Source organism: Mobula hypostoma, chromosome 2 (assembly GCF_963921235.1).
Source record: "Mobula hypostoma chromosome 2, sMobHyp1.1, whole genome shotgun sequence".
NCBI lineage: Eukaryota > Metazoa > Chordata > Chondrichthyes > Myliobatiformes > Myliobatidae > Mobula > Mobula hypostoma.
The window spans coordinates 42,997,808-43,025,530 of NC_086098.1; the positions used below are offsets into that span (position 1 = coordinate 42,997,808).

The following is a 27,723-nucleotide window of genomic DNA, read 5'->3' on the forward strand; positions in this document are numbered from 1 at the left end:
TACCTGGACTATCTCTACTACTTTTTTTGAACAAGGGGAAAACATTCGCCTCCCTCCAATCCTCCAGTACTATTCCCGTGGACAACGAGGACATAAAGATCCTAGCCAGTGGCTCAGCAATCTCTTCCCTCGCTTCGTGAAGCAGCCTGGGGAATATTCCGTCAGGCCCCGGGGACTTATCTGTCCTAATGTATTTTAGCAACTCCAACACCTCCTCTCCCTTAATATCAACATGCTCCAGGACATCAACCCCACTCATATTGTCCTCACCATCATCAATTTCCCTCTCGTTGATGAATACCGAAGAGAAGTATTCACTGAGGACCTCACTCACCTCCACAGCCTCCAGGCACATCTTTCCACCTTTATCTCTAATTGGTCCTACCTTCACTCCTGTCATCCTTTTTTTCTTCACAAAATTGAAGAATGCCTTGGGGTTTTCTTTTACCCTATTCACCAAGGTCTTCTCATGTCCCCTTCTTGCTCTTCTCAGCCCCTTCTTAAGCTCCTTTCTTGCTTCCCTATATTCCTCAATAGACCCATCTGATCCTTGCTTCCTAAACCTCATGTATACTGCCTTCTTCCACCTGACTAGATTTTTCACCTCACTTGTCACCCATGGTTCCTTCACCCTACCATTCTTTATCTTCCTCACCCGGACAAATTTATCCCTAACATCCCGCAAAGGATCTCTAAACATCGACCACATGTACATAGTACATTTCCCTGCAAAAACATCATCCCAATTCACATCCGCAAGTTCTAACCTTATAGCCTCATAACTTGCCCTTCTCCAATTAAAAATTTTCCTGTCCTCTCTGATTCTATTCTTTTCCATGATAATGCTAAAGGCCAGGGAGGAGTGATCACTGTCCCCCAGATACTCACCCGCTGAGAGATCTGTGACCTGACCCAGTTCATTACCTAGTACTAGATCTAGTATGGCATTCCCCATGGTCGGCCTGTCCACATACTGTGACAGGAATCCGTCCTGGACACACTTAACAAACTCTGCCCCATCTAAACTCTTGGAACTAATCAGGTGCCAATCAATATTAGGGAAGTTAAAGTCACCCATGATAACAACCCTGTTATTTTTGCACCTTTCCAAAATCTGCCTCCCAATTTGCTCCTCTGTATCTCTGCTGCTACCAGGGGGCCTATAGAATACCCCCAATAGAGTAACTGCTCCCTTCCTATTCCTGACTTCCACCCATACTGACTCAAAAGAGGATCCTGCTACATTACCCATCCTTTCAGTAGCAGTAATAGTATCCCTGACCAGTAATGCCACCCCTCCTCCCCTTTTTCCGCCCTCTCTACCCCTTTTAAAGCACTGAAATCCAGGAATATTGAGAATCCATTCCTGCCCTGGTGCCAGCCAAGTCTCTGTAATAGCCACTACATCATAATTCCATGTATGTGTTCAAGCTCTCAGTTCATCACCTTGTTCCTGATGCTTCTTGCATTGAGGTACACACATTTCAGCCCTTCTACCTTACTGTCTTTACACCGTTTATTCTGCTTCTCCTTCCTCAAAGCCTCTCTATATGTTAGATCCGGCTTTACTCCATGCACTTCCTTCACTGCTCTATCACTCTGGGTCCCATCCCCCTTGCAAATTAGTTTAAACCCTCCCGAATGATGCCAGCAAACCTCCCTGCAAGGATATTGCTCCCCCTCAAGTTCAGGTGCAACCCATCCAATCTGTACAGGTCCCACCTTCCCCTGAAGAGATCCCAATGATCCAAAAATCCAAAACCCTGCTCCCCGCACCAGCTCCTCAGCCATGCATTCAACTGCCATCTCCTCCAATTCTTACCAATTCTTGCTGTCGCGTAGCACTGGCAGCAATCCTGAGAATGCCACGCTTGAGGTCCTGTTCTTCAGCCTTCTGCCTAGTTCCTGAAACTCACACTTCAGGACCTCATCCCTCTTCCTGCCTATGTCGTTGGTGCCAACATGTATCACAACTTCTGGTTGCTTTCCCTCTCGTACCAGGATGTTGTGCACCCGGTCAGAGACATAAGCCTATCGTAGACCTTTTATGCACTCTTACTGAGTCTAAAAATTCTCTTATCGTGGTGCTTATTATCTCTCCTTATTCCTTTAGTACTCTTTTGCTACATTTCAAACGTTTGGCAAATTAGTATAAGAAGCACGAATACACTCTTTAGTGACAGTTCTTAATGAGGTGGCAACCATCCTGCCTATAGAAGTGCCATCTCCCCCAGCACTGGTCCCAATGCCACAGAAATACAATGAGAAAATGTGATCATGTTACAGGTAGCAAAAAATACTTATTGGAAGAGATCATCTACAAGGTTTGCATGGGGGAGAACTGAGCTCTTTGCTGCCGCTTTGGAGACGGAGACAAAGCCATTGGATGAGTAAAAGGAGATTCTAAAGGATGATATGCAGACAAACATTAACGTGAGGGCCTGGAAGTTATCATTGGGTGTGATAAAAGAAAACCTAGTGAAAATTTAGTGAAAACCTAGGGAAGAAAACTTAGCAATGAATCGCTGGATCAGCAATGGGAGATCTTCAAATACAAGAAGGATGAAGTACATTATGATCATATTCCTTTAAGATGGAAAGGAGTTCACAAGAGAGCAGTGCTGTACCTGTACAGTAACAAAGGAAACCACTATAGAAATCTTTTGATGAAACAGAAGAGTCAAAGTTAAAATCATACAGAATATAAGAAGTGTTATGGGGGAGTGATATAGAAAGATAGGATAGCAGAGCTCAATGGGAGTATCACAGAATATGGAGGTAATGCAAAGAATGATATTAAGTATTTAAATATATTTATATAACTTGAAGAAATGTGTCTGATATCAAATATTTGCTCACAACGTAGAGGGTAAATGGCGAAAGCCACAGTTAAGATTACCAATATTGGCAAATTCTCTGGATTCCTTCATACAAAATAATTTGAATTAATGTAAAGAAATGCATAGTTAATCAGAAACAGAAATGTAAATGACAGTTAAAAAGTTTTCCCCTAAAAGTGGTCATTTGCAATTAAGGAATAATAACAGTATAAAGTTTCTGCACTTTTGTAAAGTTTTAATTACACATCATTCCATGGGCTGAGAAAATTCTAATGCATAGCTCACAGGGACAAACAAGAGAGTAAAACAGAGCAAATAAAAAGAACACATGACATAAATCAGATTATTACATACAGTAAGTGAGTAACAGATTAATTATGCAAAGATCAGAGGGGAAGTAAATCAGTGGGAGTTTACTATCAAATATGAAAGGGAATAGAAAACTACTATTTTTAAAATGTTTATAAGAGGAGAAATAATCAGAGACCAAATGGGAAATTTACTCATAACTGAGGTGCTAACTGAGTACAATTTTTTTTATTGCAAAGGAAGAAGATGCTGTTGAAGACCAAGTAAAGGAAGATATAGTTGAGATTCTTAATGGGCTTAAAATTGATGAAGAGGAGGTACTAAAATAGCCATCTATATTCAATGTGTATTGATCATATGGTTAAGATATGGAATTACATCTTTAGAAAGAGGTGATACAGGGTCAGAGAATGTTGAATCTTCGTGGGTGGAGTTAAGAAATTGCAAGGGTAAAAAAAATCATTATGGGAATAATATTTCGGCCTCCAAATAGTAGCCAAGATGTGGGGTCGAGATCGCGAAGGGAGCTGGAAAAGGCATGTAATAAGGGTAATGACACAATTGTAATGGGAGACTTCAGTATGGAAGGGGATTGGGAAAATCAGGTTGGTGTCAAAATTGCAAGAGAGGATATTTGTTGAATGGCTACGAATGGCTTTTTAGAGTAGCTTGTGCTTGAGCCTGCTCGGGGAAAGGCTATTTTAGATTGGGTATTGTGTAATAACCCAGAATTTATTAGGGAGCTTATTGTAAAGGGCATGTAAGGTAGCAGAAGTGAGTGGGAGTTTGGATGATTGGGAAACTTTTAAAATCCAACAAAGGGCAACTAAGAAAGCTGTAAGAAGGGAAAGATGAAATATGAGGGCAGACTAGCCAATAATATTAAAGCAGGATATCAAAAGTATTTTTTCAGTTATATGAAGAGTAAAAGGGAGTTAAGAGTTGATATTGGACCACTAGAAATGATGTGGGTGAGGTAGTAATGAGGAACAAAGAAATGGCAGATGAACTTAATGAGTACTTAGCACCTGTCTTCACAGTGGAAGACATTAGCAGTGTGTCAGAGGTCCATGAGTGTCAGGGAGTAGGAGTGAGTGCCATTGCTACTACAAAGGAAAAAGTGCAAGGCAAACTCAAAGGTCTTAAGGTGGATAAGTCACCTGGGCCAGATGGGCTACATCCCAGAGTCCTGAGAGAGGTTGCTGAAGAGGTAATGGGTGCACTGGTCATGATCTTTCAAGAATTACTTGATTTTGGTATGATCCCAGAGGACTGAAAGATTGCAAATGTTACTCCACTCTTTACGAAGGGAGGAAGGCAAAAGTAAGGAAATTATAGGCCAGTTAGCCTAACCTCAGTGGTTGGGAGAGTGTTGGAGTCTATCATTAAGGATGAAGTTTAGGGTACTTGGAGACTAATGATAAAATAAGTCAAAGTCAGCATTGTTTCTGTTAAGGAAAATCTTGTCTGACAAATCTGTTAAGAGTTCTTTGAGCAAGTAACAAGTAAGGTAGACAAAGAAGAGGCAGTGGATGTCATTTACTTTGATCTTCAGAAGGCATTTGATAGGTTACCACACATGAGGCTGCTGAACAAGATAAAATCCTATGATGTTACAGGAAAGATGCTACCATGGATACTGGAATGGTTGACAGGCAGGAGGCAACGAGTGGAAATAAAAGGGGGCCTTTTCTGGTTGGCTGCCAGTGAGTAGTGGTGTTCCTCGGGGTCAGTACTGGGACTGCTACTTTTCACATTGTTTGTCAATGACTTAGATAATGGAATCGATGTCTTTGTGGCAAAGTTTGCGGATGACAGGAAAATAGGTGGGAAGGGTAGGTAGTGCTGAGGGAGCAACGCGATTGCAGCAGGTCTTGGACAAATTGGAAGAATGGGCAAAAAAAAAGTGGCAGATGGAAGACAGTGTTGGGAAATGTATCATAATGCATTTGGTAAAATGAACAATAGTGCAGACTATTATTTAAGTGTGGAGAAGGTTCAAACATCAGAGGCGCAGAGGGACTTGGGAGTCCTCATGCAAGATTTCCAGAAGGTTAATTTACAGGTTGAGTCTATGATAAAGAAGGCAAATGCAGTGTTGGCATTTATTTCAAGCGGAATTGAATATAAGAACAAGGAGATAATGCTGAGCCTTTATAAGACACTAGTCAGGCTACGTTTGGAGTATTGTCAACAGTTTTGGGCTCCATATCTCAAAAGGGATGTGTTGGCATTGAAGAAAGTCCAGAGGAGGTTCACGAGGATGATTCCAGGAATGAAGGGGTTAACATATGAGAAGCCTTTGGGATCCTTAGGCCTGTATTGACTGGAATTTGGAAGAATGTTGGGGGATCTCATTGAAACATATCGAATGTTGAAAGGACAGGATAGGGTGGATGTGGAGAGTTTCCTATGGTGGGGATATCCAGCCTCAAAGTTGAGGGGCAATCCTTTAGAACGGAGTTAAGGGGTAGTAAATCTGTGGAATGCTCTGCCACAGACTGTGGTGGAGGCCAGGTCCATGGGTATAGTTAAGGTAGAAGTTGATCGTTTCTTGATCTGTCAGGGCATCAAAGGATATGGCAAGAAGGCAGGGCTATGGGGTTGAGTGGGATCCGGGATCGGTTATGATGAAATGGCAGAGCAGGCTGAATGGCTTAATTCTGCTCGTATATATTATGGTCTTATTGTCTTAAGGTGGGATGCAAATACAGGTGCATTACAAAGAAAGGCAGGAGATTGCAGAGACTCTGTGTATATGTCAAAAAATTTAGGAGCTAATCCTGAGGAATGAAAATTTGAATGTAGATAAACATGATAACTGCTGACTACAGTGCTCCTACGGAATATGAAATTATGGACTGGCCAGTTTAACTCCTGTGGTGGGGAAGTTCAAGAACAATAATTGGGGTCAGAATTGGCAGTCACTTTGACAAGTCCAGATTGATTAGAGAAAGGTTTGTTAAAGGCAAATCATTGTTTACTGGATGGAAGCATTCTGATGAAGCAGTAGAAAGAGCCAATGAAAGAAACATGGTTGTAATTGGACTTCCAAAAGGCATTTCACAAATTGCCCATAATTGGCTTGCATTCATAATTAAAAGCCATATAATTTTAAAAATGTAGAAAATTAGCTAAGTGACAAGAAGTAGTGAATATTGTAGAATCATGAGGTTTCTTGCATTGGAGAGATGCATGCAGTAGATTTCCCCAGAGATTGGCACTGGAGCCTCTGGCTTCCTTAATCTACATTAATGATTGGAGCTGGGGTATCCAGTGCACAGTTTCCACATGTTAAAAAGATACAAACTGTGGAAACACTGTGAAATATGAGGAAAGTAGTAATGGACTGCAAGGAGATATAGACAAACTGGTTGAATGGGCTGATAGATGGCAAAATAGAAAAATAAGAAAAGATTAAAACTAATCAGTCAAATTCTGAAAATACAAGAATATAGATATGGGAGCATGTGTTAAGTTTATTGAAAGTGACATGGCAGGTTTGAAAAGTGATTTTCAAAATCAGTATTTGGAATTTAAGCTTTGTGATTGGGGGTATGAGGTACAAGGGTAACAATGAATTTTTAGAAACACTGATTTGGCTGCAAGTGAAGTATTACATATATTTCTGTGTGTCTCACTTTAGAAAATAAGTGAAAGCTTTTCAGAGAGTTAGGAATATTTCCAGGAATGAGCATCTTCAGTTATATAGCTGCACTGAAGAAGCTGGGGTTGTTCTTAGAACAGGGGATATTACAAGAAGATATGATGGAGATGTTTAGAAAATATGAATGGTGTAGACAGAGAGAAAATATTTCCATTGACAGAAATGTCAACAACTGGCAGACAGGACATGAAAGTTCTCGGCAAAAAGTGAAGTCAAGAGAAATGTTTTAACAATCCAAGTGGTTATGGTATAAATAATATACTGCCATGCATAGTACTGGAAGCTAATTCATAATAGAATTAGATCAATATCTGAAAGGAAAAAACTTCCAGGGTTTTGTTAGGGGGGATAGGCTTGGGCATTGCTGAATTTCTCTTTACATTGTGTGGTTTCAAGGGACTTAATGGATCTTTGATATTATAACAGTCCTGTGACAGGGAGTTGATGGCTGCCTTTAAGCAGTATCAATGGATAATAGTTACTTTCCTATACTTGTTATATGCCTTACTAGCTTGTCATGCAACTTGTTATAAAAACCTAACAGAGTCATTGCCACAGTGCATATGGGTGAATGAGCTTATCATTTTCTCTTGACAACATGTACTCACATGTGCACAAAGTCTATTTCTAAGCTATTCACTGGGTTAGAAATCATACATGTGATTTTTGTTTTTTGTCGTCTGCTGTGTTTCAGTTGTATTAAAAATCTCCTTTGTTCCCCCAGAACCCACCGAAGAAGAACAAATTAAAATTCAGGGCTTCTTTTGATATCACCAGGTAGTGCAACATATCTTTGTATTCTTAACCAGTTCATTTTCTTATAAAAACTTCTCACACACACCAACTTGTAGTGCTTGACAGCATCAAGACCAGCTTAGTAAGATACTCATTTTCATTTCAGTTTCTTTCAGTTGTATTCAATTTCATTTAATGTGCCGTAGAACTATTATTTTTAAAACGGGCAGAAACATTATTTAATGCTCCAGAAGTTTTATCTATGAAATTTAGGCAAATGCACTTTATCTGATTTTATATGACCATAAAACTAAAATTTTAGATGTTCAGTTAATATCCTCTTAAAGTTGAACATAAATTTGTTCAATTTTGTTACGAGTAATCTAAATGCTATGGTACATGTTCTTTCTATTTAGCCTCTGTTATAATAAACTGCACAATGCCATTAAAAATGGAAACAAAAATTCAAGTTTACCTTTTACCTAAAATTTTGAATAGTGTTCCATTTTTATTTTTGTGCATTGCAATGCATTCTGTTTGTTTTCTAAAATAATTGGCAATCTCAGAGAAATGGATAATTTTTGCAAATTACTGTATATTCAATTTTGTGGCTAATGTGACCTGAACTATAGTCTAGGAGTTGTGCTGGGTGCACAATTATCTCTGTTTATGTCTGCAAGAAAATACATATTCTATAACTTTCCAATTGCTGATACCTAACTCTATGCAAATCATCTTGATAACAGAACTAAACTGAACTACTCAAATTTGAAAATGACAGAAAAAAGGAAATTGCAGCAGAAACATTATTGAAAAAGTGTGTGATTTAAATGTTATACTGTTTGGTAAATCACTGTGAATCAGTTTAAATTAAAAGTTACACTTTCATAACTGCACACTGGTAGATATTTTACCTGGTATTCTTGCCTGCAAGCCTTGCTTAACATTAAACTCTGATAATCTGCTATTCAACTATTTATTAGAATGACTCTAGCATTATGAGATGTCAACTGTGGTATTAGACTGGGACACTTGGGGTTGTCTCCTTAGAGAAAATACAATTGAGAGGTGATTGATAGAAGTCTGCTAAGATCAAAGTTGGGCTGATTGAGAGAAACAGTTTTCATTTATGAGTGCTTCAAGAATTGAAGGGATGGATTTAAAAAAATTAGGCAAATGAGGGGAAAGTGGATCTGAAGTTTGTAACTTGTAAGTGTGGTGAAGGCATAATTAAGGCTTTCCAAAGGGAAATAGATCAGCAAATTAATTGATGGAAAATAATTTTCCAAACTACAAGAAAGAGTGGAGGATGGAATTGTTGTGCAAAGAGCTGGTACAGACATGATGTGCCCAATGGTACTCTTTTACTTCATAATAACTCTTTCATCGTAGGATGACCTATGACAAGATTTAACAGGCACTATGAATCAACAGTGGACTGGATGTGACAATTAATTTGTTGTGAGATCCAATAAATGGGATTGTGATTTTCCTACCTGTTTGAATTATTGGGTAGGATAAATAAATCCTCACTCTATCCATCAGCGAAAGTGAAAGCAATGGAGAGGAGTATTGTGATATTTGGACTACATATGTTCATCCAAACAGGCAGAAAATGCTTTCAGTTCCATCAGCTGCCACCTTTAATGATATAATTTCTTCTGGATGGCAAAAATTCTAAAGCTGAGATTCTTTGTAAAAGTCCTCCCTAGCTACTGCAGGAATAAATCAGGTCGGGAAGTGGTATATGTATTATGTGCTACCTATATTTAGATACAACTCATACCTGCACAATGATACAATCTCTACCCAAGTCGGGAACCATTTCAAATTGTTTTTGAAGGTACGTAGTGTAAACATTACATAGCAATTGAAATTTATGCCAGAGACATTGTCCTGTTAATAATTATTTCACAAATGTCTACAGGTTCATCTCTTGGTTACTTGTACTCTAAAACAGATAAAAGATGTTTAAAACAAAAGAAAATCTGCAGACGCTGGAAATCTAAGCAACACACACAAAATGCAGGAGGAACTCAGCCGGCCAAGCAGCATCTATGGAAAAAAATACAGGCAGCGTTTTGGGCCGCGACCCTTCAGCAGGACCAAAGGAACTCGGCCTGAAACGTGATTGTACTGTTTTCCATTGATGCTGCTTGGCTGGCTGAGTTCCTCCTGCATTTTGTGTATTACAAAATCATCATCTGTATGGATGTTTAATTTGGAATTTGCTCTGCAGAACAAAAACAGAAAATGCTGGAAACATTCAGCAGGTACAGCCGCATCTTTGAAAAGAGAAACAGAGCTAACGTTTAAGGATGAAGACCTTTCTTCAGAGTTGAGAAAGAGGGAAAGCAACATTACTATTAAGTTGCAGGGAGCGAAGAATGTATAAGACAAAGGGAATATTTTTGATAGGGCGAGACCAATAGTTGATGGATGAATGGCAGATTCGGAGATTATACTGTGTTTGGACATGTCCTGCAAGTTACCCTGTGCGAATGGAGAGCAAAAAACTGAACCAATATCACAGATGTTTGACTTGCAGTAGAAATGGCCTGTTCTGATACATAGAAACATAGAAACATAGAAAATAGGTGCAGGAGTAGGCCATTCGGCCCTTCGAGCCTGCACCGCCATTCAGTATGATCATGGCTGATCATCCAACTCAGAACCCTGTACCAGCCTTCCCTCTATACCCCCTGATCCCTTTAGCCACAAGGGCCATATCTAACTTTCTTAAATATAGCCAATGAACTGGCCTCAACTGTTTCCTGTGGCAGAGAATTCCACAGATTCACCACTCTCTGTGTGAAGAAGTTTTTCCTAATCTCGGTCCTAAAAGGCTTCCCCTTTATCCTCAAACTGTGACCTCTCGTTCTGGACTTCCCCAACATCGAGAACAATCTTTCTGCATCTAGCCTGTCCAATCCCTTTAGGATTTTATGTATTTCAATAAGATCCCCCCTCAGTCTTCTAAATTCCAACGAGTATAAGCCTAGTTGATCCAGTCTTTCATCATATGAAAGTCCTGCCATCCCAGGAATCAATCTGGTGAACCTTCTTTGTACTCCCTCTATGGCAAGGATGTCTTTCCTCAGATTAGGGGACCAAAACTGCACACAATACTCCAGGTGTGGTCTCACCAAGGCCTTGTACAACTGCAGTAGTACCTCCCTGCTCCTGTACTCGAATCCTCTTACTATGAATGCCAGCATACCATTTGCCTTTTTCACCGCCTGCTGTACCTGCATGCCCACTTTCAATGACTGGTGTATAATGACACCCAGGTCTCGTTGCCACCATTCAGATAATCTGTTTTCCTGTTTTTGCCACTAAAGTGGATAACCTCACATTTATCCACATTAAATTGCATCTGCCATGAACTTGCCCACTCACCTAACCTATCCGAGTCACCCTGCATCCTCTTGGCATCCTCCTCACAGCTAACACTGCTGCCCAGCTTCGTGTCATCCTCAAACTTGGAGATGCTGCATTTAATTCCCTCTCTAAGTCATTAATATATATTGTAAACAACTGGGGTCCCAGCACTGAGCCTTGCGGTACCTCACTAGTCACTGTCTGCCATTCTGAAAAGGTCCCGTTTATTCCCACTCTTTGCTTCCTGTCTGCCAACCAATTCTCTATCCACTTCAATACCTTACCCCCAATACCGTGTGCTTTAAGTCAAAAGCCTTTTGAAAATCTAAATGTACCACATCCACTGGTTCTCCCCTATCCGCTCTACTAGTTAAATTCTACGAGATCCGTCAGACATGATTTTCCTTTCACAAATCCATGCTGACTTTGTCCGATGATTTCACCGCTTTCCAAATATGCTGTTAGCACATCTTCGATAACTGACTCTAGCATTCTCCCCACCACTGATGTTAGTCTAACCGGTCTATAATGTCCTGGTTTCTCTCTCCCTCCTTTTTTAAAAAGTGGGGTTACATTAGCCACCCTCCAATCCCCAGGAACTAGTCCAGAATCTAAAGAGTTTTGAAAAATTATCACTAATGCATCCACTATTTCTTGGGCTACTTCCTTAAGCACTCTGGGATGCAGACCATCTGGCCCTGGGGATTTATCTGCTTACCTACTAACATGTATTTCCCTCAGTTCCTCCATCTCACTGGACCCTTTGTCCCCTACTATTTCTGGAAGATTATTTATGTCCTCCTTAGTGAAGACAGAACCAAAGTAACTATTCAATTGGTCTGCCATGTCCTTGCTCCCCATAATCAATTCACCTGTTGAAGGTGAGTTTCTGAAGATTATAGAATTCAATATTGAGTCCAGAAAGTTGCAATGTGCCCAGACAGATGAGGTGTTGTTCCTCAAGAGTGAAGTATGTCTGGGAGGTATGGCTGTGTGCAGAAGTCAGTTTGACAATAAGTTTCTCAGTTGGATTTTAATGAGCGGGATGTTCAGAAGTGGACAGGTGAAAGTGAGTGAGAGGGTGATAAAATCAAGTCTGTCAAGGTCACAATAGAGTTAGTAAAGAATAAATCTTCAGGGGGGAAGAGTCCCGAAGGAGATATCCAAGTGGATCAAGGGAAGGGGTTTGCACACTGGGATGAAGACTCCTCGCAAAAGAAATGGGCAGAGATGGAGGAAGAAATGTTCTATGTCATGCCGGGCTTGGAATTCATTCAAATGGGGATGTGTGGGAACAGTGCATTGGCCCCTATATATGACTGAGTGTTTCAGCATCAAAAAAGAGAAGTTCAGAAATAGAAATGGTTTCACAAGTATTTCAGAGACTGTCAGGGATGGGAAAAGGGAGGCACTGGTAAAGGAAAGTGAAGGGGGAGCTTTTCATTTTCATAATTCAAATCTAATTCACTGATTACATTCCAAATCTGAACCAGGTAAAGACATAAGATTTATTATTTTAGAAATGCTATTTTATGTAGGGGAAGTCTTCGTCAATAAGAAAAGCTGCCTCCTCAGTTCTGAGAAGCAATATTTGATATCACAGTAATGTGTACACAGTAAGTAGAAAAATGTTTAAGATGCAAGAAAAGAGCCCCAAAGATGTTTTTCATTTCTTTAAGAAAGTAAGCTACTGAGTCCATTCTAAAAAAAATATTTATTAAAGTTTTCCATTCCTCTTTGCCCTTGAGAAGATATTGGAGAGACGCTATCTTGAACTGTTACAATCTTTCGGCATTGTTTTGTTGTGTGTGTGTTACTGCCCGATTTGTTGCTGGTGTTTAGGGCAGCAATGAAAGTCCTCCATCTCTGGTGGCATTCAAGGCTTCCTTCATCACATCAGAGACTTCCCCTCAGTTTTCATTACTGTCAGTCATGCATGTCCCGGGTGGAGACACACTCAGATGTAGAAGGATTCTTTACTGCTGTTTGGCTAACAATTTTGTTTTACCAATCAGGGTTGTTAGCCCTGAGCTGAACCCCTGAACCTGGAGGACTGGTGGACCATTCTTAGTCTGGCCTCTGCCCTTTGACCTGTTTGGCACAGATCACCCTACTAAGAGCCAAAGCATAATGACTTGACTCCAGTTAGCTTAGCTCTCCATGTCATTGAAGCACACAAGCCTCCAGACCATGACAAGGTTGCAGTCCTTTTGGAGGTTTGTTGTGTAGGGATTCCAAGATTTAGACCCAATAAAGGTCACCAAAATGGTGATCCTCATGCTGATACTGTGAGAAATGTTCACAACAGTTCCATTAAAGTTTGACTGGCAGTAATCCTGGGGAAAGGCCTCACTGGTTATCAAAGCCTAACTGGGATTATTCTGCATTGTCCTATGCTTGTCCAAGGGCAAGCAGACAGGAATCTTGGAAATTGTACAAAGCCTGTCCCATTGTGATCCAGAGTCAATGCTTTTAATCATACTGTTAGACCAGGGCTAGGCAACCTATGGCCCGCGAAGGTATTTTGACTGGCCTGGAAGCAAATATCCCCATATGCTTATCTGGCCCGCAAGCGATTTTTCCTTATTCTTAGTGTTTCATGCAGCCTCACTGATGGACATGCATGACGTCTTGTTACACTGGCCTCAGGTTCCGTTTTGTTCCAAACCAAACACTGGTATATACGAATGATGGGAAGGCAGACTACCTTATAAATATGTATTAGATACTCACCGTGCACGAGCAGGTTTTCAGATGGGATCGTTCAAATTTGTAAACAGAAACAGTGTCACTGTGTTCTAACAAGAAATCCACACTTAGTATCCAGATATTTACATGTACTACGATACTTGTTGAATAACTCCTGCTTCGAAATAAAATCGAAGAAAAAGATTCCAATGGCAATGAATGCAAAACGTTGGACACTGTTAGTGTCTAGTTAGACACTGAGTGCCGAAATTTCCAAGACACTTGGACACTAGATTACTATTTCATCGAGCAAGCTGGGAAACCAGTTTGTCTCATTTGCCTAGAAAATGTTGCTGTGAAGAAGGTGGCAAATATCAGGTGACATTATGAGACCCACCATAGTGGAAATTTGAACAAGTTTACTGGGCAAGCAAGGAAAGATGAAGTTGAGCGAATGGAGGCTAGTTTCGGAAAACAAATGTCATTTTTTTGCGAAGAAAAGCAGTGAAAATGAAGGAAATACCTGTGCCAGCTACGAAGTCTCAAAATGTATTGCAGAAAAGATGAAGCCTTTTACAGATGGAGTGTTTGTCAAAGAATAGTTACTGGCATTGGTGGATATTGTTTGTCCCGAAAAGAAATCTTTATTTGCATCTATCAGCCTGTCAGCAAGAATGATCTCACGGCGAGTTGAAGAAATGTTGGCAGATGTTAAAAGTTGTTTAAGGGATGCCTGCAATAAATTGCAATTTTTTTCAATTGTGCTTGATGAGAGCTTGATTGTTTTGCTGATTTTCGCTTGCATGCAAATGAGTTCAAGTTGTTTGCTACTCCATTTGATGTGACAGTTGTCACTGCATCAGATACTTTTCAAATGGAATTGATTGAGATGCAGTGTGATGACATATTGAGATCGAAATTTCATTCTGAAGATGTGTCAGTGCTTGTCTTCTATAGAAAATATACTATCCAAGTGGGAAGTATCCTAACTTAGTGGACCATGCAAAAAAGATGGCATCATTGTTTGCCAGCACTTACCTGTGTGAGCAATTATTTTCAAAAATGAAGCACACCAAGAACTATTTGAGAACAAGGTTGACTGATGCCCATCTGGATAATGCCTTGCTCTTGGCATCAACAAGTCTGACACCCAATATTGAGAAGCTTTCAAGCAACAAACAGCATCAACTTTCACATTGATTTATTGACTGTTGGCATTAAAATTTGCTTTTTTATTATACTTAAATTACCACCATTCAATGCATGATGTTCATACGTTTTATTCTTTGTGTCCTTTTAATAGATTCATAAGATGCCTTGATTGAAATAAATTACGACTAAACTGAGTTATTTGATTACTAATTGGCATCATTGGTTAAGCATAAATGATTTTCTAGCATGTGTTATTCATTAATTTGAGGCAAAACATAATTAGATGTATTTAAATGGATAATTCCCATATTCTAAGTTTTTTTTTTATGGCATTTATCTGGCCCACAGTCCGCTCATTAATACGCGATCTGGCCCACAAAGGCAAAAAGGTTGCCGACCTCTGTGTTAGACTATATATCCAGCTCATCTATTTAAAAAGCTTTTGGAGCAACAACACAATTTCATCCCACCGATGTCACTCATATTCCTCCAGGATATAAGTTAAAGGTTTTGATATATTTTGTGTCTTTCTGGTCAATGTATTGACTTGTTTTTCTCTTTATTTAGTTCTGAACAGCTGAGACCCAGTAGAATCCCAGTGAGAATAAGTGGCACACTTTTGCCCCAAGGAAATCTCCGCCTGACTAGTTCTGTCAGTCATAACCCACAACTGAAGATATTGAAAAGTGTCCAGCCTAAAGTTGTGCAAAATGAGCCTAAAGGTTGTAAGTTCATGATTCTTGGTTCTATCTGATCTCCCACTTTAGGTTGGTGTTGAGGATATTTTGTTTGATTTTGAAGCACTTGGCTATATCACTGCAACTCAGACTGGCAGTTACTGTGGTACACGTGCTGTGGTTGGGTTGCTGATCTAGGCCCTTGATCCAGTGATGCATGTTCAAGCCCCCCCCCCCCCCATTGTAGCTGGGAATTTAAATTTAGCGATCAGATAATTGGATTAATGCAGGTATCACTGTTAAACTTGAAATGACAGGAATTGCATAAAGCACAATTGGTTCAATGATGTCCTTCAGGGAAGCAAATTGTCTATCCTTACCATACTGCACCAAATAAAACTTCTGTTCTACTGAAGTGATTGATAACACCTTTTCAGCTCAGAAGAAATTAGGAATTGACAGTAAATGGAGTATCACATTGTGCATTGTCAATGTCTGTTACTAATTCAGTAGTTGGGAATAGGGAGAAATTGACATGTAAGAAAATGTGCTGTGAAAAGATGAAAGACTATTTTAAAAATTTGTTTTCACTTGATGTTCCTAATTCAAAGATGAACTAAATTGCAGTTTAAATCATAAGTATTCCATATAAAATAATTCCTGCTTTTATCCAGGATGAGTGAAGTAAATATTCAATGGATGTTTTTTTGACAGGTGGCATATTGGATTGTTCTGCAATTAGCTTGACTCCAGCAGTGAAACATAACTCTCAAGATTCTACATGCACTACTAATAATGAAGCAGAAAAGCAGCTGGATGTATGTGCAAAGGTACTTGCTACTTATTTGATGTAATTAACAGAATTCAGTGGTTTGACCTGGCCTCGTCTACTGCCATGATGAGGCCACTCTCGGGTAGGAGCAGCAAATCCTCATATTCTGTCTGTGTAGCCTCTGACCTGATGGCATGAAAATTGATTTATCTAACTTCTAGTAATTTCTCCTTTCTTTCTCTCTTCTTCCATTCCCCATTCTGGATCCCCTCTTACCTCTTTTCCTGACATGTCCATTACCTCCCTCTGGTGTCCTTGCTCCTTCCCTTTTTTCCATGGTCTACTCTCCTCTCCTATCAGATTCTTTCTTCTTTAGCCCTGTACCTTTTTCGCCTATCACCTCTGAGCTTCTCAATTCATCTCTCCCCACCCCCCCCCCCGCTTCCCCACCTTCCCCACCTTCCTGGCTTTACTTATCATTCTCTAGCTTATCCTCCTCCCCTCTCCCCTCCCCCCTCCCCAACTTCCTTAAGCTGGCTTCTTTCCCCTTCCTTTCCTGTATTGATAAAGGGTCTCAGCCCATGGTGTTGACTCTTTCTTAATTTCCATAGATGCTACCTGACCTGCTGAGTTCCTCCAGCATTTTGTGTGTGTTGCCTAACAGACCTTTGACAGCTTTATTATATTGAGAGACTTAATTGTCTTTAGGACATGAAAGATTTCACTTACTGAAAGGTAAATTAGCAGTTTTATCATGTCTGTCTAGCACAGACATGATTTTTAATGCTAAAATCATGTTGCTCCTTATGTAGTGTATCTAATGTTAAGTCCTCTTGAGATTTGAAAATTTAATGTGTTATTATATAAATCTATCTATTACAATCATTTAGTTCATAAGACATCAGAACAGAATTAGGCCATTTGGCCCATTGAGTCTGCACCACCATTTGACCACGGCTCATTTGTTTTTCCTCTCAGTCCCAGTCTCTTAGCTTCTCTCCATAACCTTTGACATCCTTAATAACCAAAAACCTATCAACCTCTGCTTTAAATATAATGTAACCAAATAACTTGACCTTCACAGCTGTCTGTGGCAACGAGTTCCACAGATGCTTCACCTCTGTTCCAAAGGGACATTCTGAGGCTGTAACTTTTGATCCAAGATTCTCCCACTACTTGAAACATCCTCTCCATGTCCAATCTAGATCTTTCAATGTTCAGTAGTTTTCAATGAGATAATCCCCCCCTTCCCATTCTTCTAAACTCTGGAAAGTACAGGCCCAGAGGCAACAAATGTTCTTCATAAATTAAGCCTTTCATTCCTGGGATCATTCTTGTTAACCTCCTCTTCGACAGTCTCCAATACCAGAACATCCTTTCTCGGATATAGGCCCCAAAACTGATCATGCTCATTACATACTGATCAAAATTTGTACTGTATATGTATATTCTTATTCTAAGAATAACTGGTGTCACAAACTTAATGATGCGGTAAGAGCCTTGGAGAACTGCTAAATCGTGCATGCTATTTACTCTTCTCTTTCTAACTACACTCTTCACATGTAAATATATTATGCATACATCGTTCATTTATATAAACTACAGAAGCTGATCCAAACACACCACAGGGTGGTGAAGGATTTGCAATGATTGCAGAAGATACTAGAATGATGCTGTTAACAATGCAGCTCAGGCCACCACAAATGGCATACACTGGAGCTGACCAGCAGGGGTGGGCAACCCTATAATCAGTAGAAGCATTAAGAACACTCAGAAATGTGGAAAACATGCATCTGTTCAACAGTGCCCTTCAAAAATGATTTTAATTCCTGGCTCCTATACAGAATCCTGCAGAATGTATTGATTGTTATTCAAATAAACCAATTTATGCACAAACTATATCTTTATAAGCAAAATTTTTATTTACTCCATAAAATGCACATAGAAAAGTTTCAGAAAAGTTCAAAATCTAAAATGAATTTTAGACTTTAAAAATTTCAGTGCATTTTAACATTTATCAGAACATGGAACTGTACAGCACAGAAACAGAACCTACATCCCATGATATCTCTGTCGACCATGATGTCCACTTAAAATAATCCTATCTCACTGCATGTAGTCTGTATTCCTTTTTTGCCTGACTCTTCTATGGCCTCTTAAACATTGCTGTTTCATTCTTCCTTGGCAGTACATTCCAGGCACTTGCCACTCTCTGTGTAAAGAAAATATTTACTTGCAAATCTCCTTTAAACTTTCCACTCTCACCTTAAAGTTATGTGCTCTAATATTTGACATTTCCACCCTGGGATAAAGATTCTGGCTATTGACCCTATCTATGCCTCTCATAATTTTATATACTTCTATCAGGTTTATTGTCACAGACATAATTCATGAAATTAGTTGCTTTTTGGCATTAGCGTTACTATAAATTACTATAAGTTACAAAAAATAATTAAGTAGTGCAAAAGAGGAATAATGATGTTGGGTTCATGGGTTCAGTAATCTGATGGTAGAGGGGAAGAAATTGTTTCTAAAACATGGAATGTGGGTCTTCAGGCTCCTATACCTCCAATTTACAAACAATCAAAGTTTGCCCAACCTCTCCTTACAACTAATGCTCTCTAATCCAGGTAACATCCTGGTGAACCTTTTCAGAGCCAGTGTATGTCCTTTTCAAAGCCTTCATGTTCTTGGTAATGCAGCGATCATAACTTCTCTCAATTTTTCACATATGGCTTTGTCAAAGTTTTATACAGCTGTAACTTGAATTGCCAACTTTTATATTCATCTCCTTGGTCAGTCAAGGCAAGTATACCTTTTTATTACTACCCTTTCAACTCGTGTTGCCTCTTGTAGGGAATTCTGGCCTTGCTCCCCAAGATCCCTCTGTAAATCAATGCTCCTAAGGATGCTGCCATTTGCTATATACTTTGCTCTTCCATTGGACCTCCCAAAGTGCAGTGCCTCAATGATCTGCATTAAACACAATCATCTGTCTCTCAGCTAAAAGTTCAAACTGATCTGTATCTTTTGACAACCTTCCTTATTGTCCACAAATCTACCAATTTTTCTATTGTTTGCAAACTTACTAATCAGCCCACCTATATTTTATCTGTATGGTTTTAACACAGTATATATCACGTACAATAGAGGTTGCCAACACTGATCCTTGTAGAACACCATTGGTTACAGATCTCCACCCAGAATAACAGCCCTTTGCCCTTTGTCTTCTAAGGCCGAACCAATTTTGGATCCAATCTACTAGGTGACCCCATGTGTTTTAATCCTCTGGATCAGCCTGCCAATCAAATGCTTTACTGAAGTCCATGTGTACAACATCCACTGCCTTACTCTCATCAGTCATCTTTATCACCTCCTCAAAAGCTCAGTCAATTAAATTTGTAAGCAAGATCTCCCCACTCAAAGTCATGCTGAATTCCCTAAGCAAGTCCATACTTTTCCACATGAATAAATCCCACCTCTAAAAATCTTCTTGAATAATTACTGTGAATGAAAACTCACTCATTTATAATTTGCCAGATTATCCCTGTTGCCCTTCTTGAACAAGTAAACAATTTTGCTTTCTTGAATACCTCACCTGTGACTGGAGAAGATGCAAAGATATCTGTTTCTCTGTTAAGTCCCCACCAATTCTCCCCTTTGTCTTGAATGGTCTTGCATTTACTTTAACTGCTATCTTTTAAAATGCCTTGGAATTCTTCTTAATCTTACTTGCCAAGGGCATTTTCATCGTGCCTTTTAGCCCTCTTGATTTCCTGTTCAAGTTCTTACCTGATTCTTGTATTCTTCAAGGGCCTTATCCAATTTCAGCTTTCTGAACTGTAGACATGCTTCCTTTTTCTTTTTATCTCAATTTGTAACAACTCATTATTCAAGTTTCTCAAACTTTGCCATTCTTGTCTTTCTTCCTCATAGGAACATGTTGAGTTTCCTTCTGTTGGTTTTTAAAAAATTCCCAATCCTCTAGCTTCCCACTAATTTTTGCTATATTATATGCCCCTTCTTTTGCTTTCATAGTCTTTGACTTCCCTTCTCAGCCATGGTTATGTCATCGTGCCTTTAGAATACTTACTTTTCTTTGGGCTGTATCTATCCTGTGTCTTCCAAATTGCTCCCAGAAACTCCAGCCTTTGTTGCTTGCTCATCCCTGCTAGTGTCCCCATCCAGTCAACTGTGGCTAGCTCCTCTCTCATGCCCCTGTAATTCTCTTTACTTCTTGGTAGTATGGATACTACTACTTTGTCTACTTTAACTTTCCTTTCTTAAATTGCAGAGTGAATTCTATCATATTAAGATCACTGTGTTCTAAGGGTTCCTTTACCTGAAGATCCCTGATCATATCCAGTTCATTATACTACACACAATCCAGAATTGATGATCCCCTTAATGGGCTCAACCACAATATGCTCCAAAAAGCCATCTCAGAGGCATTCCACAAATTCGCTCCCTTGGGTTCAACTGGATTTTCCCAATCTATCTGCCTATTGAAATCCCCCATGACTAATGTAACATTGCCTTTTTGACATGATATTGTTAAAATGATATTGGAAATTGTACTTGGCATTTCATTATGTTCTAACAATGCTTGTAATCTGGTAAAGTGTCCAATTGTCCCAAATAAATTACAATAGCAACTATTTGTTACTTTGATCTAGACTGGGAACAGCTGTGTCAAGTGGAGCCATTAGTTAGTGTATTGTTTCTATTTATATGAGCAAACATTATGCAGACTTTTTTAATATCTCTGAAAAGGTGTTCTGGTTTGGAGATTAACTTGCTCTTATTCAGTTAACACCCTGAAGCACTCAGGATTAAGCAAAAGTCAAGGTGGTAACATTTTGTTTAATCCAAGAATTGTTTTAAAGTTTGTTTCTATTTTGAACTGTAACCCAAATGCATGTTTTCTGACTTCTTTATTCTGTCACATATGGTGAAGGTTAATAATGGTAATTATTGAAAGATGTATAATGTGGTAAATTGGATTAATACGGCAAATTGGATCAGCAAGTTTGCTGATGACACTAAGATTGGAGGTGTTGTGGACAGTGAGGAAGGCTTTCAAAGCTTGCAGAGGGATCTGGACCAACTGGGAAAAATGGGCCAGAAAATGGCAGATGGAATTTAATGCAGACAAGTGTGAGGTGTTGCATTTTGGAAGGACAAATCAAGGTAGGACATACACAGTAAATGGTAGGGCACTGAGGAGTGCGGAGGAACAGAGATCCGAGAGTTCAGATACATAATTCCCTGAAAGTGGCGTCAGAGGTAGACAGGGTTGTAAAGAAGGCTTTTGGCATCCTGGCATTCATAAATCATAAATACATAAGTATTGAGTATAGGAGTTGGGATGTTATGGGGAGGTTGTATAAGACATTGGTGAGGCCAAATTTGGAGTATTGTGTACAGTTTTGGTCACCTAACTATAGGAAGGATCTCAGTAAGATTGAAAGAGTGCAGAGAAGATTTACTAGGATGTTGTCAGGTCTTCAGGAGTTGAGTTACAGGGAAAGATTGAACAGGTTAGGACTTTATTCCTTGGAGCGTAGAAGAATAAGGGGAGATTTGATAGATGTTTATAAAATTATGAAGGATATAGACAGAGTAAATGTGAACAGGCTCTTTCCACTTAGACTAGGAGAGATAAATACGAGAGGACATGGCTTTAGGGTGAAAGGGGAAAGGTTTAGGGGGAACATTAGGGGGAACTACTTCACTCAGAGAGTGGTGGGAGTGTGGAACAAGCTGCCATCTGACGTGGTAAATGCGGGCTCACTTTTAAGTTTTAAGAATAAATTGGATAGGTACAAGAATGGGAGAAGTCTGGAGGGTTATGGACTGGATGCAGGTCAATTGGACTAGTGGAATAATGTTTCGGCGCAGAGTAGAAGGGCCGAATGGCCTGTTTTCTGTGCTGTAGTGTTCTATGGTTCTATGTGTTTTTAATGCCCTAGGAAGCCCATTTTCTCAGTTGGACTGTCTACCAGCATATTGGAAGGGATTATTATTTGCAACACCAAGATATTCTTATATGTCAGTGGGGTTTTGGAATGTTCTTGGTCCTGCTTGGTATGCAAGGCAAGGCCTTGATATTATTGTTTCTCTTTCCAACTGAAATACAGTATGTATGACCATACCAATTTATAATCCATGCCTTAATTTGTTCCTATGGGATTATTCACAATGTGTTGGCTAACGTAGTGCATCAGAACAACTAGAAGGTAGAATTAGTTCACCGTGCCAACTCTGAATGAATATATTCTATATATAATAATATATATATATATACTACTTGTAAGTATGCATGTCAAAATTTACTGACTACAATTTTTTTTAAAAAATCAAGCTCAATTTGTCATTGAAAATAATGAATAGTATTAGAATTTTATTTCTTACATCCATCTCACAACATGAGGGAGTAAAAATCTTTGTTGCATCTCCATCACTATGTACAAGCAATAAGGAAGGGAGATGTAGGAGGATGTTGCATAAACACTGAGATTATGTACATATTTGTTTAGTGTACATGTATGTACAGTCAGATATGCAATCAGATCAATGTGTATTGATAAATCTGATGGCCTAGTGATAGAAGCTGTCTGGAGCTAGTTGGTCCTGGCCTTAATGCTGTGGTACCGTTTGCCAGACGGAAGCAGCTGAAACAGTTTGTGATTGGGGGTGGCTGCAGTCCCCAATGATCCTTCAGGCCCTTTTCACTCACCTGCTGCTGTAAGTGTCCTGAATAGAGGAAAGTTTACATCCACAGCTGTGCTTGGCTGTCCGCACCACTTTCTGCAGTGCCCTGCCATAGTGGGTAGTACAGTTCCCATACCAGGCGGCAACACAGCCAGTCAGGATGCCCTTGTAGAAAATCCTGAGGACTTGGGGACTCACACTGAACTTTTTCAGCCGTTTGAGGTGAAAGAGGCACTGTTGTGTTATAGTCCAGGTGAGATCCTCGGTGATGTGCATATTGAGGAGTTTTGAAACTACTCACCCTCTCATCTACAGTCCCATTGATGTCAATGGGAGCTAGCCTGATTCTATTCCTCCCGTAATCCACAATCAACTCCTTCATTATTTTTGACATTGAGGGAGAGGTTTTCTTGGCACCACTGTGTCAGGGTGTTGACTTCTCCTATGTACATTGTCTCATCATTGTTGGAAATGAGGCCTATCGATGTCATGTCATCTGCAAATTTGATCAGATTGGAGTTGTGCATGGCAACACAATCGTGGTTGTATAGGGAGTAGAGGAGAGGCTCAGGACACAGCCCTGGGGGGCTCCTGCGTTGACGGTCAAAGGGGCAGAGGTGAGGGTGCCCGTCCTTACCACTTGCCAGTGATCAGACAAGAAGTTCAGGATCCAGAAGCACAAGGCAGAGTGAAGGCCGAGGTCTCTGAGCTTCTCGTCGAGCCTGGGGGGGATTATGGTGTTGAATGCTGAACTATACTTCAAGAACAGCATTCTCACGTAAGCATCCCTCTTCTCCAGGTGAGTGAGGATAGGGTATAGTGCTCTAACTATGGCAATGTCTGTTGATCGGTTGTGTTGGTAGGTGAATTGTCGGGGGTTCAGTGTAGGTGGTAGCATGCTGCAGATGTAGTCCCTCATTGGAATAGACTTCATTGGTAAGTTATTTGAAAAATGGCTGCTTTATTTTAATTACTACATATCAAATAGACATAAAAATGTCAAAAACAAAGGGCGTCATGAATGTATCTGTTATAGATCTTGTACAACACTGGTGGTATTCAGAATATGTATGATTTGAATGAGGTGTTAAACTATTTTGTTAGTTGGTTAGATATACTTTTACAAAATTCTGTAGTGTTCAATTCCTCATTTCCTATAAATTATCCAGTGGACCTGTGTTCAATTTCCAAAATCTCATCAGTAGCCTTGGGTTTTAGATGTAAACTGCAATTAATTGAAATGATCAAAGAGGATGACATAGCAATGTATTTCAGCACTTGCATGAGTAATTTGCTTTCAGATGAATGATGAAAGCATCAGAAATTCTGAATATTATTTACATAGCCACTTTTATATCTTTTCCTACAGCTGCCGTTGGCAACAGGAACAGACCAGATACCCACATATAGGAAGATTTTTTCTTTTTGCACTGATGGTTGATACCCTAATTATGCTGTTTCTATGGTTTGTATTGAGCTACTTTCTCAAATGTCTTTGAGTCTGCCTGAACTGTGTGTATCTGGTGTCAGTTGCTGTGTTTACTTAGAGAAAATACCATCCTTCATTATTGTTAATGAGTTAAAATCTTGAATTTCTCTGACAAAATGGTTTAGGTGGTGCATACTTCCATAGGCAAAATGTAGCATTTCAAAACGATGGCTTCTTATTCTTTTTGAAAGCAATGTTGTATGTGCATTAAATAGAAATGAAGTTTTTAATCCATCTACAGATTTTTAAATCATCTATATATTTTTGAAAACATTGATGCTTGTAGCTCAAAAGTAGCAATGTGCCAATGTAAGGGTTTTTTTTTTGAAATTTTGAAGACTTTCCTGCTATGTGTAAACAAGAAAGGATATCAGTCCAAAACACTGGGCAGGTGTTAACGTTTAACACTAGTTCTTAACATTTCATCAGAGGTTGGATTCTTCAAGAAACTGGCCATGCTTGCAACCACTCGTGATAAAGAAGTAACAGAATTTTTTTTCTAGTTCTCATTTCCTTGAACTAAAGCACTTAAAACTCACATTGCCAGCTGAAGGCAGGCACCACTGGTGATCATCTGGATCACATGTTCTGCCCCTGCATTTAATTTTTTCCTGTTTCTCAAAGAGCTAAAAATGAAATGAGTATTTAAAAACACGGCATAAACAAACATTTGGCCTGACAAGCAGCTATTTCCAGCTGTAAATATTGGGAAATGGGATAGGAAGTAAAGGAGACTTGTATAATATTCTTGTCACTTTGAAGCATTTAAAAGTGGGGACGATAGGTGGAGATTTTTCTACTAAGCTTGTCAGAGAGCCTTTATTTCTCAAGGTAATATATCTACTGAGAATTGTCTAATGTGCCCTATCTGTCTGTCACTACTTGTGTACAGTTTACTTTTCCAGTCCATTTTTGACAACTCTTTCTTCATTAGGTTTATACTGGATATCTATCTGTGTGTGTGTGTGTGTGTATGTATATATATATATAAATTGGGATTCTATGCTGTTATGAACACTCCTCTCAAAAACATGTTTTTAATGTGGTCATTCATTCTCATTGGTTGGTACCAGCATTTTTAAAACTGGATTGACATTAGAAATGTCTGAAACAATTGAAATGAAATGTTATCAAATGATGGAATCATCGTGAGATACACAAGAATCCCAGAAGGTATTTTGATGGAACTGAGTAAATACAACTAAATGCAAATATTATCATTTTAATTGCTGCAACTGCAGAAACACAAAGTGATTTGCAGTGGATGTAAGGCATTGGACTTCAAAGAATTGACTCAGTTATCATCAAGAAACAAAGAAGTTTAATTATCATATTGTATCTGGTTCCAAAAATGTTTGTCTGTATTCATTTCAAAAGACTGCAGATTGTTGCTGTCTGCTGTTATTGCAGTCTGTAACATATTATCTAATTAATGACTTGTTACTTAAGTGCCTGATTGTATGTGTAGAAATATAATTCTTTCAGCACAGAAGTGGCCTGTTTGGTCAGGCAGTTCAGCACTATTTTTGTAGTTTGTAGAAATTGAGAGTTTGTAAAACAAACACTTTGGATATTTGGTTATTGTTTCATATCACTTGATTGGCTCATGCCTACTTTTACATCATTACAGATGTAGTCTGTGTTACTTTTAAAATTTATATTGGCATTTGAATATTTCTTATATTTTTGAATTTAGAACTGGAATACTTTTTTCAGAGCTTGTTGTATTCTTGATAAGCATAATTTCTGAAGTTATTAATTTTCATACAGAAAGTTAGATATTCTGCAATGTGTGAATGTAGGGTAATGTGATTGTGGAAATTATTATACTGGAATTCATTGTCATTGTTTTGGGATACTGTATATCCAAGTTAAAACATTCCAGTTATTTGAATTATACTGTGATTTAAGACATTAATTTTGCTATCTTTCAAAAATAGACACGTCAATGTAACTTAATTGTGCAAATGGTATTCATCTGAATTTGTAAATCATTTCAGGGAAATTATTCTCTGTAGCAAATGATTAATGATAATGATTACACGATTAGTTGTGGAAACAACTTTTAGCTAAAGGAACAGTGGACTGGCTAACTGTGAAACATTCCATTATTTTGATTCAATGTTAAGTATTTGAGTGAAACTTGTGTTTGATTGTTTTCCACCTATATATTGTTGAAAATGATTTATTTATTTGTACAATTGAAGATCTCAGTACAAATTTGAGAATGTTAACTTAAACTTTTTTAATAATGATCTTTCTTCAGTATGGTATATCTAGCAGGATTTGATAACATTTTTTACTTTTTAAAAGAATGTTCGGACTTTCTGAAGGAATTTTAACACTTTGCACAATATTTCAAAATAAAGCCAGTTCATTAACTGTGAAATAAATACTTCAAAACTGAATTTAGCAATGGAGCTCAAAAACAATACCTTAGGCAGTCTTTTCCTATTTCTCTATCCCACATACCACACCAGAAACTAAACACTCTCTTCTTAGATAACAGGTTTTATTTACATATGGTTGAAAAGACATTTTCTGAAGTTCAAGATGGCAGGTTTTTGTCTGAGTAATGAGGCCAAAAATAAGCACTTCTCTTTGTGGTCACATTGCGCTGATGCGGTCAGAAAAAAATGTCAAAGAGTATTTTATGGTGTAACTTGCATTTACAATAGACACTATACATACAGATAATTTTGTCTATTAAAACTTGCTACCAATTGACAATTTTCACCTTGACTATAGATGTATGTAATAAAAATGTGTTGCAGAAGATTGAATTTGGTGGTGTTGTCAAGATTTGGATGATAAGATTTCCATTTTCTACGTAAAGAAACTGAATAAAAATATGTTCAGAGATTTATTTCTTATTGTTTATGTTAACTACTGGGGCTCTTGCAAATGGTTCAGAAACAAAACTTTCCCAATTCTTCTTTGCAGAAGTAGAAAATTTGAAAATATTGTAAGTTTTATTCTGCAAAACTAAATTCTAACCAATTTTAAAGATGTGCTTTGAGGAAATAGTAATTTGCTTGAAAGCATATAACTAACTATTAGAAAACTATGGAAACTGAGAACACAGTTGAAGTTAATTTGAAAAGTAAGAATTTGTTTTAGTGCAATGATCTGTTTTGCTTATACAGTGCCTATAAAAAGTATTCCTTCTCCCCCCACCCCCCACCCCCACAAGTTTTCGTGTTTTGTTGTTTTACAACATTGAATCACAGTGGATTTACTTTGGCTTTTTTTGGACACTGATCAACAGACACAAACTTTTGTGTTAAAGTGAAATCAGG

At 38.7% G+C, this 27,723-nt stretch overlaps 1 protein-coding gene across 5 annotated transcripts in view; it reads left to right on the forward strand.

Annotated features, from left to right (window-relative positions):
• The window catches only part of agbl5 (AGBL carboxypeptidase 5), a 157,649-nt gene extending 130,177 nt beyond the window's left edge, over positions 1-27,472 (forward strand). For 3 of the 5 annotated variants that reach the window (XM_063036370.1, XM_063036400.1, XM_063036390.1), the window contains 5 exons: positions 3,389-3,466; positions 7,541-7,593; positions 15,340-15,497; positions 16,164-16,279; positions 24,305-27,472. In XM_063036370.1, coding sequence (XP_062892440.1) covers positions 3,389-3,466; positions 7,541-7,593; positions 15,340-15,497; positions 16,164-16,279; positions 24,305-24,376 — 477 coding nt within the window. In that variant the 3' untranslated portion in view covers positions 24,377-27,472. The remainder of the gene's footprint in view (positions 1-3,388; positions 3,467-7,540; positions 7,594-15,339; positions 15,498-16,163; positions 16,280-24,304) is intronic. The other 2 variants (XM_063036377.1, XM_063036382.1) reach the window with 2 other exon arrangements.
• The last annotated feature ends 251 nt before the right edge of the window (positions 27,473-27,723 follow it).